The 13,815-nt window shown below is 26.5% G+C and overlaps 2 protein-coding genes across 3 annotated transcripts; one reads left to right on the forward strand and one right to left on the reverse strand.

Moving 5' to 3' along the window:
* Positions 1-1,865: 1,865 nt before the first annotated feature.
* On the reverse strand, positions 1,866-6,105 carry LOC129959860 (uncharacterized). Of its 2 annotated transcripts, XR_008783479.1 has the most exons (5): positions 5,973-6,105; positions 5,399-5,521; positions 5,152-5,219; positions 2,865-4,797; positions 1,866-2,170 (listed from the first exon to the last, which is right to left on the reverse strand). XR_008783479.1 is itself a non-coding variant. In XM_056072756.1 (4 exons), exons 1-4 carry the CDS (start codon positions 6,078-6,080, stop codon positions 4,179-4,181), a joined length of 918 nt encoding a protein of 305 aa, XP_055928731.1. In that variant the 5' UTR covers positions 6,081-6,105; the 3' UTR covers positions 1,866-4,178. The 2 variants fall into 2 exon arrangements, 1 of the variants encoding a protein (XP_055928731.1); XM_056072756.1 differs by having other exon boundaries at positions 1,866-4,797.
* Positions 6,106-6,713: 608 nt separating this feature from the next.
* Positions 6,714-13,303, forward strand: LOC129962025 (uncharacterized). Its single transcript, XM_056075700.1, has 4 exons — positions 6,714-7,435; positions 9,281-9,459; positions 9,900-9,981; positions 12,987-13,303. Exons 1-4 carry the CDS (start codon positions 6,853-6,855, stop codon positions 13,184-13,186), a joined length of 1,044 nt encoding a protein of 347 aa, XP_055931675.1. The 5' UTR covers positions 6,714-6,852; the 3' UTR covers positions 13,187-13,303.
* Positions 13,304-13,815: the final 512 nt, after the last annotated feature.

The following is a 13,815-nucleotide window of genomic DNA, read 5'->3' on the forward strand; positions in this document are numbered from 1 at the left end:
AATATTTATTTTGCAATAACTAAAGTCATATATCCCCAACTCCATTTGAAAACAATTTCTTTGGACATTCAAACAATTAAAATTTTATAAACATGTGTCTTTAGTATTTGTAACTTAAATATATTAGTTAAGTTCTTACAATATTTTTTCTATTTCCACAAGCGAATACAGTTTGAATTTTATCTAGAGCAAATAATATATCTTCATTCCCTCAACAATGAAAACAGTTTAATAAAATTACAAAAAATGGCATAACATGGCATTAAAGTCATTGCTATGTACTTTAAAATGAAAAATAAAATTTTTATTTTTTAGGAACTTTTTTAAAAACTCTTTTCAATTGGAAATTTTCTTATATTTTGCAATTTATTTATTTCAGTTGGAGTAATAGTAGATACTAACTATCAAAACAAAATAGATTTAGTACAGATTTTACTGTTCACATAAATTATTTTATTGAAAAAACATATGCTGACTTTAAACATGAATATTCTAAATACTTAGTCTATTTTTGCCTCCTTTGTGAACTATATTTATGGAGTATATCTAAAAACCTCAAAATGAAAAACTTATTTAGGACATGATCTCTTTTTACAAATAAATTAAAACATTCATTATAGTTTGAAGACTTTTGTACCCATTTATGTTTTTAAAAATGATTTTTTTTTTTTTTTTTTTTTTTTTTGTATTTCTCAGTAAAAATAATTCATATGTATAAAATGTTGATGGTAGACTTGCTTTTTAATATCTCATAATAATAGCATAATACTGATTATTTTTACAATTCTTAGAATGAAAGATTTTGTGGATTAAGAATACATTTTTCCTAATGCTTTTTCTCTCTTTGTTTAATTGATAGATTTATAAATGATATAGAAATACAGGTTTACAGAAGATAATAAAAACTATAAATACTTCATATATTTCTTTTTCTTATATTTGAAATTTAAAAAAAATTAATATTCTCGATATTCTAATATAAAATGTTCTTATCATTTTTAAGTTCAGGCGCTATGTTAAATCCCTTCTTCATTTCACTTTTCATCCGTTGGCATGACTAGTCAATTTAATTATATGGATAAAATTTTTTTTAAAAAAACTCTAACCAATTACATTAAATAGATTTTTAATCATAAATATCTAGTGTTTTATATTTTAAATAAGTACAAACTATGTTTTATGTAAATAACTACTTCAATTTTCAGCCGGAAAGGAAGATGCAAATCCTTTCAGGCTATGTGCTTCCTAATGCTTTTTAATCCCTAGGAACTAATTTTTCAACTTCTATTTTTTATGATAAAAATTAGTCTCTTTTTTTCTTCTATACACTGCTTAAAATCATGTACTTTGAAAACAATTTATTCCAGAAGTTTGAAGTATTGCAGAAAATAATAAAAACTAAGGAAAAGAAAGTGCAGGAGTAGAATGAGTAAGTTTGTGAATGAGTTCAATGCATAGGAGTAAGTTTTAGAATGCACATGTAAATAATTACTTTATGAAAAGTTTGATGTATAATAATTTTATGAAAAGTTTGATATATATGAATACATATAACATCAATAAAAAAATTCAGGACTCTTTGGTTTTAAAGGTATGTTTTATTCATCTTCTAAAAATGTTTAAATATACAACAGAGCAACTTGTTAATACTTTTTCAACTTCTTTAGTATTTAATATATAATAAGCTGAAAAATATTTAACATACAACAGTTTCATGGAAGTGCTATTTAATACCACAATAGCATTAAAATTTTATATCATATTAATACTAATTATTTTAACACCATACAAATCCTGTTAAAATGTTCTAATACATTTTTAAAGCATGTACAAAAAAAAAAAAAAAAAAAAAAAAACAAGGCACATATTTTTTTAAAAGCATGATAGTAATAAAATAAATATAAATTAATTTGGAAGAGATACATTCTTTTCAACACAATGCGTCAAACTATGTTTTGTTTTTCGATGTTTTTTTGGTAACTCAGAGAATATTCCATAAGTATGTTCTTTTAGGGCAGGTGGTAATGCTCGTTTAACTGGCCTTCCACCAACTTGAGTTTTCCTACCAGAATAAATAGATTTTCTTCTTGCAATTGCTGTAGGTTGAACAGGAATTTGATTGCCTCTCCTTCTGCTGCACTTCAAAACTCTGCTTGAGTAGTTAAGGTTTCTAAAAGGAGGGGAAAACAAAAGAAGAAATCTAAGTAAATTTCTGCCAACTTCATCATACAACCGAAGAGTTTACTGGAAGTAAGTCCTACATGACATTTTAATAAATTAAAGAAATTTAGCTTTAGAATGTATAAAAATATCAGAAAGATACTTACAAAACGCCTTTTCATACTGAAACTCTCTTATTAAATTTTCTATAGAATAATATCCTACCATATTATAAATGATGAATGTATAAGTTTTTAAATTGTTATTTGACACTTTCTTTCGCTAAACTCTTTAAATGTGGTGTAAAAAAAGTTGTTAGTATTAACCCATAACATAAACATTAATTATACTTTAGAGAACATTAAAATAAAATTAATAAAAACCCATACACTGTTTAGCTAAAATTTTAACAATACATTTTTAGATTCTTGTATTGAATGTATATTGTAGTAAATGTATCACTCTTTCAGTTTCAATTTTTACAGCAATAAAAATTAAAAGAAAAACATCAAACAATTAAGAAATCTAAAGCTAAACACCCTTCAAAACTGGATTTAAAAAAGTTTAGTCTTTAAAAATAATAAAATTAATTTGCTACAATATAATATAAACATTAAATTGTTACACATTAAATCTTATTTTCTATCTTGCGAATTTTCTAATGTAAACTTAACAAGCCTACAAAAATAAGTTTAAAAAAGTACCTTCCAAAGTTATGCAAGGCAGACACCAATCCAGTTTCTGTTTTTCCAAACTTGTTAACATTCTACACCATTTTTTTTATTGCTGGCTTAAAAACATCAGGATTATTTTTGTAACCGGATGTAATCCGATTAATTATATCATCAAATTTTTGTAAATAATCACCATCATCATCATCTGTTTCACTGTCCGAGTTTTGACATGTAGCTGCAATGGGCTGTGAAGTAGTGTTTATAGTTGGTAGAACCATGTTATATGATTGCAAGGCTGTGAAAATGTGTCAATATCTCTAGGTGAAAGCGTGTCATTTGAAGAATGTTTAAGTGTATTATTATTAAATTGTGAAAGTATATCGTTAGATGAATGTGGAAGTACCGTAGAAGAAAATTGTGGTTGTAGAGCATCATCAGACTGAGAAGAAGGAAAATTGTGTGATGGGTTAAAACTTAAAGGTAGCAAGAGGGTGCTATTTGAATCCAATTTTTTCCCAGTAGCCACTTCATACATTAATTTTCTACTTTCTAGACAAATGTTGATTGTTTATTTTGTTCCAAAATCACAGAACTTAAATGCTTGCAAAGCTTTCCATTCATGCCAACAAAGCAAGTACAAATGGAACTTTCCAAATCAACAAAATGTTGATCAATTTCAAAATAAGTGTTATCTTTATTTAGTGATCTGATGTTCTGAATTATTCCTTTATCATCAGGCAAAAACCTTTTTACTAGTTTTTTGTTAGAACGACCAAAACTAAAATCTAAATATCTACTATGTAGATACTTCTCAAATTTTGTGACAATGAAGTCCAATAATTGAACTAAGCTAAATGCTTTCACTCGTCCAAGTATGGTCTCTTTTAAAACTTTGAACAAACTTTCAACATAGTTTGTTGTATTGTTTCCCCTGGTTAAAAGCATTTTTCTATGACAAGTGCACCATAAATGCTTTTTGGAGAACAACTTGCTCAAATATATGATGAACTTGTCATATTTCCTGACTGTACTATTCTCCAACATATTTTGAAACAACTCTTTCAGTTGCATTTCAGTTTCTGCATACATCAATGATTTAAAGGAAAAATATAATTTTTGACGGTGCTCTTTTAGAACTTTATTTTCACTGTTCATAAGCATCGCCACACTGCTTTTAGCACATGAAACTGACAGAGTAAGTAAGTAGAATTCAGCCATATTTTACTCAGAACTTCTCTTTCCTTCAGATCATCATCTGTCATTACAATCAGTGGCCCATTTTGCAATAAACAGCATTTCTCAGGGAAACACTCACAAAGAAGTTTCACTCCTTCACGAAAAATATTAGTTAACTTCTGCATTTGTGATAATGCAGCCAATAGGTATTCCACCAGCTACACCTGGAGAAATAAAAAAATAAACACGATGATTTAGTCTGTCCATGTGGCTAGATGCATCAAGCATTATCATTTCTTGAACATTGCTAAGTAAATCTATACTTCGCTTCATTATCGGCGTCACTACAGCAATCGCCAAACTGTTCTTTACTTTTGAAAAAGCAGCTTTACAGAATGGCTGTTGATTGTATGAGGAAATATATTTTTCAACTTCCCTGTCAATATCACTTTCTCTTCGAGATCCATAGATTTTCCTAAATTCATTATTTAACAAGTGATTTACGACAGATAATGAAGGTAGCTTAGAACTGTCCATGCATGCTTCTACATAATCTTCATTACTCTGAAGCTCTAATTCCATTTGCAACATCTGTCTTGCAGTAGCTGCAGTATGTCCTAATTCAAACAATTCTATCAGACGCTTTTGCGTTAGGTTTGATAATGGCCTGAACTTTTTAACAGCAGCACTGTCAAGCAAATGATTATGCAAGTACAGAAGCTCACATAATGCAGGAAACTCTATAACTTCTGGGAGTGGATCTTTGTGTTTTGGCAGTGAAAAATACCTGTAATCAAAATACTTTGAATATTTTACCATGGATATATTAAACATCTAAAATAAAAGCAAAGAAAATATATAAGCTTTCCAAAATATGATAATTCATAATAATATAAGAAATAAAAAATTATTATTGAAAATATAAGAAATAATTATTGATACTGAAAAATAAATAAGTAAATGAAGATATTAGGTACTGACACATATAAAGAAAAATGTAATCTATTTTTTAAATTAGTTTTATAAGTATGTAAGTGACAAATAAATCCAACAATCACACTAAATAAAAATATTTGATTACACATTATTATATATGTTATTTGTTATTATTATTAATCAAATTTAAATAATTAAAACTTACCTTTGAATAGTAATTTTAAGAACTGCAGGGCATCCAGTATTTTTACTTTCTTTCACATGTTTTGATACCTGTAAAAATAATCTTTATATAATTATCAATAATGAGAGCACTGTGCCAATAAATTTCAGTAGAAGCTAAATAAACTTTAAATCTAACCTTGTCATTATATAAATGATAAAACATAAAGTGTCTAAAATAACACACATAATGCATTTGAAGCAGTAAAATATAAAATATTAGTTATTACCTGTTGCACATTGTGCTGGCATCTAAAGTCACCTTTATAAACATTAAGGCGTCCAGTTGATTTATGTGTTCTCTGAACACGCCAAACTGTTTCCGATCTTTGTTCATATTCTTTAATCCATTCCTAAAATATGTGTTACAGAAATGCAAGAAATAAGTATTCAAAAGAAATGTATAAACTATTTACATATTTATAAATCTTAATATTAAGTTAATAACAAATATCAAGATTAATAATTAGATTGTTAATAACTATGTGAATCTAAATATCTTAACAAATATAGCGCATTTGCAGATAGACATCTAATGGTAATAATTTGAATACAAAATTAAAAAATAAATATCTCCTTGTGTTATTTTATTTTACATGAATATTCAATAAGAATTATAATGATTTCTATTCTGTTTAATGTCATCTAAATATCTTAATAAATATAGTTCATTTGCATAAAAATATTTTATAGTAATGATTTTAACATGAAAATTTAATTAAAAAATTGGCCGATCATTTCCCGTAAAATGAAAGCTTGATTTGCAAGTCTTATTTTAATAATACTTCACAGAAAAATTGCTACCTGAGCTGATTCTTTATTTACAAGATCAGAAATGCAAAAAATAGCTCTATTCTCATCAATCTCAATTATTTTATAACTGTATTTCTCTGGAAGATTTAATTTCTCCATTTTGAAAATTGGCAGGCAAAAAAGTACGTACAACTAAACAACAATGTAACAGGGTTGCTACAGCATAGAAAGTCTGTGCGAAAGAAATCGACCAATCAGAGCACGTCGGTATCCTTTGCCATAGACTTAAGGTGGGTTCACACGAGGCTTTTTATTGCGCGCAAACATTGTCTATCTACTGTTGTCCCTCTATTGTCCCCGTGTGAACAGTTGAGACAACGTGTCGGGACAATGGCTAATAGTTGTCCCGACGGGACAACCATTTGCCATTGTCCCGTTGCAGTCACGTGATTTTCCTGAAGTAGGCGTGACCTTCTATTGCCGGCAATAATAAGCCTCGTCTGAACCCACCTTTAGTCTGTACAATTTGCGAACTCGCACTATTCCAGGCATAAGTAATCGAAAACTTTGATTTATAATTGATTTAATAAAAGTATTAAAAATTATATGAAAACATAATTCTTAAAAAATTATGAATTTAAATGCTAGAAATCATCAATTATTAATTTTAAAGAGTGAATGAAAAAAATATCACTAGGTATTAATGTTTTGCATTCAAAAGTTGGCAATATTACGTGTTTCGACTTTTGGATGTTCATGAATTTTCTCTTTTAACTCGTTTGACAAGTAAATGAAATTGGCTTTATTATACAAAACTACGAAGTTACTAATTTTTTTTATTAATTGTTGTATTGCAATGTAACTCTGTCTCAATGTCATTGAATATAACTAGTGTGCCTAATTCATATTGTAATTTTTATTTTCTATAACAATGAGTCTTAGTATTTTATGTAAACGAGCTATTCCGCAGTATTTGAAAACATGCGGAAGAAGTGATATTTCTCAAAGATACGTTGGTAGTTTTGTTCAGCATTATAAATTAAAGAATAATTTGTTTAAAGCAATTTCACCTTCAATATCCAGTAGACAGTGGCGACGGACAATTTTCACATCGAATTTGAAGAAGTCTGATGCAAAATCATATAAACATTCTTCAATTGAACCTACTGCAGACATTGAAAATGACGAAGAATTCCGAAATATTTTGAAAGATTTCGCCAGTGATTTTAATTTGAATATTGAGTCCGAAGGAGCTATATTAGAAGAAATTAAAAAATCTCTAAATCAACCTGAAGTTGAAGGAATACCTTCTGGCAATGAAAAGGATAGAAATTCGCCTAATAATTCTCCTGAGTCATGTGCAGCTGGAGAAAAGTACAAAAAATTCTCAGAATCAGATTCTGTAGTTATACCTAGCCAGGAAGATTTGGAATCTGGAACCTTTACAGCAGCAGAAATTACTTTCCACGTGGATCAAAAGTGGAATAGAGATGCTTCACAAATGCAGATCAAACGTAAAATTCTTATGCAAATTTCTTAAGCATTAAAAATTTATTATAAATTTTCTTAAAATATCGTGAAACCTTCTTAGTTTTAAAATCTTTTATTATGCAATTTTTTTATTTATCTTTATCAACAGATGGATTTGTATGTTATACCAATTATATTCTTCTAATTGTCCTTTCTATATAATGAATATGCTTTTCATGGAATTGGAAAGGTATAATTGGTAAATAATGATAGTTATTAATTTCTTTATTTTGATAATCTAAATTCATTTAAAGATTATTAATGTTTGAATAAGTATTATTAATGTAATCCTTAGATGATAAGCAAGAAATTTTATACTTAATATTTAAAAATCAAGACAATTTATTATGATTTCAAGCAGATTTTAGTTTTGAGCTATGATCTTGAACCTATTAATAAATGAATGTTTTATTTATGCATACATGAGTGTGAAAGCTACTTTTTTTTAAAATAAATTTTTCTGTTGAATGTTTAGAATTTTTACAATGGAGAAAATTTGAAATTAACCAGACTAATTTCTTTTAAGCTGTTAGACTCCCCTCTTTCTCTGTAATTAAAATAATTAAGAAAATCTGTGAACCAATTTTCCATTCTCAACCATTCATGCAATTTATTACCTTATTTTATTTGGAAACTAATGATTATTCGATACGTCATCAGTGGTAAATAATTCTTGTTCACTATGGGGGGGGGTGATAGAATTTCTTAATCAATCCATGAGTTTCAGTTGTTTTTATTTTATGACTCTTTGATATATAATATTATCATTGGTTATCTGCTCTGTACCACTATCACTTGTTTTAGAATATCATATAATAAAAATTTGGCAAAAGTCCTAACCTCAATATGTGGAGCAATTGTTCCCATTTCACTATTTTGCACAACATTGCTAACTAATCGGAGCAATCTTAGATACAAGTTAAAATTTTATATTCTTTAATGAAAAGATATAGTTCATCAAAATTTATTGACTTGACTATTTTAATACGGTGGGTAAGCAGCTGATTGTTAAAGGCAGCTAATTTGATAGAAGAATTATTTCATGGAAGGAAACTTAAAAACATAGTTTTTGTTATCTAATTATGAAAAGCATTAATAAATATCATTGAAAATTTTGGCAATTTTTATAAGTTGAACATTTTTCTCTTTACTAAAATTTTATGTTTAAATTAATGAAATATTTTTGTAAGTAATTCTTAAGATTACTTAGTTTATACTCTTTAATTCCAGTGAAACTTTAATTTTTTAATTAACTACTGCAATCTAATTACAAGAAATATTTATACTTGTTACTTATATAAAATTTGATTTATTTATTAGTATTACTAATTAAATAATTTGTAATTTATAAACCTTTAGTATATATTTAAAGTTTTCAATGCATTATTTCTAGAGATAGAAATTGTTTAATTTTTATTTGAAAAAAAAGTAAATCTTCTAAAGTTGATGTATTAATTTGATCTTGTATAATTGACTAATTAATTAGAATGTGTTATTACTGAAATATTATATTATGGCACTTTTATATGTGTCTCATGTTTAAAAATGTATGTGGCAATTTAAAATAAATGGTTAATTTAATTCTCGCATTTGGAAAATATTTTGTGCCTGTAATTTCTAAAATTATTTGTATTATCTGAAGTTTTTGTTATCTATTCTATGATTATTAAATAGTTAATATTTTAATATTAAGTATATATATCCAATATTATCAGTTATTATAACTTGATTTAGAATAACTGATAATATGAATAAATTGATAAATGGCTTAATGATGAAATTCTAGTTAATGAACTTTAATCTTTGCCTGTTATTTTATATTTTTGTAGGTGGAATTTCAGGAGTGTTTGAAATAGAAGAATTGGTGTCACTGTTGAGGAAAGAAAATTTATTTGACATAGCTGTCATTTCAATTCCAAAAGAGCTACGCTATGCTGACTTTTTAGTTTTGGTTACTTCAATGTCTCCAAGACATTCTGAAGCTGTGGCAGAATATGTCATAAAAACTGTAAGTAGATGTATTATTTGTCTAAACTTATCATGATTTGGATGTTTAATATAATTTATATATATGAATATAAAAAAGATTAGTATATTTAACAGTTTGACAATATATCTTATTTGGCTACTTGTGCATTAAACACATTCATTGCCAAACTTTTGGCATAGCTACATATTATTGGTAAACAAAGTTATAATAACATGACATCTTGATGATTTTGTTGGCATTTAATTGCTAGTTGCAATAAAGGTGATTTTTTGGCAACCGCTCATTGACATGTAGTTACTATACAAGCATCCTAGATATTGTAATTGATAATTTCTTTTTTTATTTGCATCTTTTTATTTTTTTTTACTTTTGTTTTGCAAGTTACAAAACTTTTACTTGAAAATTTTTAAAAATGCCTTTATTTTATTAAGATAAATTTTTTTTATATATTTTTACAGTATAAAAAGAAAAAACATTCAAAAGATCCTTTCATTGTTGTTGAAGGTGAAAAAACTGCAAATTGGAAATGTTTAGATATGGGTTAGTAAAATCTTGTGTATTTCTTTTTTGTAAGAATTTTAAATTTAATGTATTTTTATACACATCTTTTACTATGTATTCTTTGGTGAAAAGTTGAATATTTACTTATAAAATTTTTGTCAATCATTTATTGTTTTGTAAAATATGTGCTAAAAAGCAAATTTACTGTGCATTTCTTTTTATAAACCAAGAAGTTGATGTCTTTGCTTATACTATTTTGCTAGGATATGTCACAAATTTTAGAACTCTTTTAAAGTTAAATTATGGTGATCAGTATATATATATAAGCATTATTTTATGTGAAGCAGAATGCAGTTTCGAAGACAGTGAAAAGACTTTTGATTTTATGACGTTTAATTTTGGAGATGCAGACATTATTTACAAGCAGGCACGGACAAGGCACGTCCGCCACAGTGCATCACAAAAGCAGAAGTGGGAAAGAAGAGCGAAATAACTTCTCTCATCTTATATAACAGGAGATATGGATTGGGAAAATATTTTTTTACAATGCTGATATATTATTAAGATTCTGATAGGGATTTCTGATGCATGTCAATCACAAGTTAGGGAAACAGGGATCTTTTAAAAAGGATGTGCTTACTGGACATTTTTCTGTCCCTTCACGCAGAGTGTTAGAATATGTCGGCGTTTAGCAGATTCAGCAATTTTATAAAACTTCTCTTGAATTAAGTAGAGAAAGTGGAATTGGATCAAGAAATAAGAGAATGAACTTACTATGGGCTAAATTAAGATAAAACATTGTAAATTAATTAGAATTGAAATCAGTTTAAAATATCATTACATATATATAATATATTATATATGTATCCACTTATTTTGCTAAAGTGTACTTTTACATTGGCCAGGTGTAAGCAATAATCACCAAACATAGCACTTTTTATTTCTATTATATAATTTTTAAGAATTTTAAAGAATTTTTTAAAAATAAATGTTAATCAAGTGTTGTGAAAATAAGTTATTCTATGTTGGACATTATTTATTAATTCTAGTTTGTGTCATTGCCAAAATGGTTCACTAAGTTTGCTTTTCATTGACCAAAAAAATGTTATGGCCATATTCATATAATTTCCTGTAAATATGCTTACTTATAGCTTGAAATTTTCTGTGTAAGAATTTCTCTTTCCACTTATCTTTCAAACAGTAAATAAATAAAATGACACAGAAATAAGACTAGCATTGATAAAATAGATCATTTACAAGACAGAAAACAAATGAAACAAATTTTGTAAGTTTATCAGAGTTGAAAATGTCACTAGCATTTAAAATAATTCCTTGTGTAATGCTATAATGTGTCAAATTGAATAAATTGCCAAATTTGATTTCATTGTCTAACACATTTCCCAGAAAAAGTCACTTAACTTTATGAATATAATTGAAATTGGGGGGGGGATTAAAATTTCTAACATTTAGAATGGATTTTAATTAAAATTTGAAATAATTTGTTGGATTTATATAATAATTGAAAATAAGCTTCCAATACTTATAGAAGGAAGTAGTGATATTCAGATAAATCTATCACTTGTGTACCATAAAATTTGGCTCGCGTCTAGTGTTTAAAGGTTTCAGTTCTGTGAAATTTTAACTTTATGATGTAATGTATAAAAGTTGTATAATGTTTGTGCATATTTGCCTTTAATATTACTTATGATGATTGAAAGAGAAAAATGAATATACCATTGGATAGAACAAACAACTGTTAAAACAAATGAAATTGGTTTTGAACATCTAATTTGCTGAATTTTGAGAAATTTTCAAAATATAGTCAGTATTCTCAAAGAAGTTTAAGAAATAAAACTGAAATTTCTGCATATGGTAATCTAATTTTTTTACCTTTTTAAAATTTTCCAATGGAACATTTCAATTTTAAAAAGAATGTTTAAAATACTTTTTATATATATCGATTTATTTTTCTGGCATATTTAAAGATTTTCTTTGAGGATAAATATTTCTCTTTTACTAAATTATTATTGGCTTAGCTTGATAAGTAGCTAAATGAATATTAATTTTCTAAAATTGGTTTATTCAGTAACATTGTATGAGTTATGAAATTATAGAATCTAAATTTAAAAATAATTCTGCTGCAAGAATCTGTACATCTAAAACACTTTTGTACGTGGTGAAAAAATTGCTCTTATTACTTATTCTTGACTTTTAAAGTCAAATGTAAGCAAAATATTGTACAAATTTTAGTCTGCTTCATTGAATATATTTACAGCTGCATTGAACTGAGCAATTCATTTAGTTAATTGTCATTTATTAGTTTAATCATCATTAATTTAGTTAATTATCATCGTATGTATAATCACTGACTTGCCTATTGAAATTGATGTTCATATTTTCCAAAATAATTATCTTACAAAAATTGATTTTTAAAAAATTATGGAAATGAAATTGATTTTATTAAATAGGTATAATTTTTACCTCTTAATTTTAATAATATTGTTTAATTCAATTTGATACACAATATTTTAAAATGTTACACTGGAATTCAAACTCTTTCATCAAAACATTCAATCGCATATATACTGCCAGTCATTAACTCTGTAATAGGATTTATAATTTCGTTTTTATTCCATAATATATACACTTTTTTTTTTAATTTGCAATGAATTAATTCAAATGAGTTCATGTTTTCAGTTCTTATCAAATAACAAGGTGAATTAAAAAATTACATTCTATTACAGATTAAAATGTCAATCTAGGTGAATAAGTTGGTTGCCAAAGGCAGCTAGTTTTATAGAATTAGAATAACCATTAAGAATTTTGTTTTAAAAGAATATAAAGTATATTTTCCTCTTCAAATTATACTAACAATTTCAAAAATAACTTCAAATTATACCAACAATGCCATAACAATTTCAAAAATAGAAACTTTTTTAAAAACTGAATTGTATTTGTAATTTAAATGAAATCTTAATTTAATCATGTATACATATTTTTCCCTTTGACTCTATTAAATGTTCTAACTTTACATTCTTTCATAGGCAATATTGTGCTTCATATATTTTTGGAAGAAACCAGAGCTTTTTATGACATTGAATCTCTATGGCTATTTGACCAAGATTTTGACACAGGCGGAACTTTGAAGTCTGATCCTGTTTATGATAGCCTTGAAGAACAGATGGCTTTTTTCAATTCTTTACAGAATTCAACTTCAACAAAAGTTGTTAAAGAAATTTCCTAATGTTTGAAATTAATTTAATGTTATACTGTTAGTTAGAAGTTTAAAACAACATCTATAAGGTAGTTTATTTATTAAGGTGTAAAAATTTTGAATAAATGTTTTTAGTACTTTCTTGTACATCTAATGATTTGGTTTGTTTTACAGAATTATCATACTATAGTAAACACTAAACACTCACTAATACTCATTACAAACCTTTTGATATCTATCATTCAGAACTTGTTTAAGAGTGCAACTGTGAAATTACTTTTTTATGTGAAAAGTAAAATTTCTTACAAATTGTATTTTTTTACATATTTCAAGAACTGTTGAGTATTTCCTTTATATTCCAGTCTAAGCAGTATAATTTGGTAAATAAAACTACATTTTATTTATAAATTTAAACAAGCTTTTAAGATTTCATATGTTAGAACTGTAAATTGTCAGTTTCTATTCTTGGAAGATGATCACAAACACATCCTATAATATGAATAACTTATTTGAAAAACAAGGCGTTAATTATCATGGTGTTTTTCAGATATTACCATATCACAGAACAAGTTAGGGAAGGGGCATGAAAAATATTGATATGATATAAAAATTGCAACTGAAGTTACATGTGCGGAAAAATTTCTATTACTGTGGTGTAA

The sequence above is a fragment of the Argiope bruennichi genome, chromosome 2 (genome assembly GCF_947563725.1).
Source record: "Argiope bruennichi chromosome 2, qqArgBrue1.1, whole genome shotgun sequence".
Classification (NCBI taxonomy): Eukaryota; Metazoa; Arthropoda; class Arachnida; order Araneae; family Araneidae; genus Argiope; species Argiope bruennichi.

Excerpts from the sequence above, each read along its gene's own strand:
- LOC129959860 (XM_056072756.1), bottom strand. The coding sequence starts at position 6,080 with ATGGAGAAATTAAATCTTCCAGAGAAATACAGTTATAAAATAATTGAG. Across the intron at positions 5,220-5,398 it reads GCCAGCACAATGTGCAACAG|GTATCAAAACATGTGAAAGA; the intron begins GTAATAACTAAT and ends TTATTTTTACAG. Across the intron at positions 4,798-5,151 it reads CTTAAAATTACTATTCAAAG|GTATTTTTCACTGCCAAAAC; the intron begins GTAAGTTTTAAT and ends TTTTGATTACAG.
- LOC129962025 (XM_056075700.1), top strand. The coding sequence starts at position 6,853 with ATGAGTCTTAGTATTTTATGTAAACGAGCTATTCCGCAGTATTTGAAA. Across the intron at positions 7,436-9,280 it reads TTCACAAATGCAGATCAAAC|GTGGAATTTCAGGAGTGTTT; the intron begins GTAAAATTCTTA and ends ATATTTTTGTAG. Across the intron at positions 9,982-12,986 it reads TTGGAAATGTTTAGATATGG|GCAATATTGTGCTTCATATA; the intron begins GTTAGTAAAATC and ends ATTCTTTCATAG.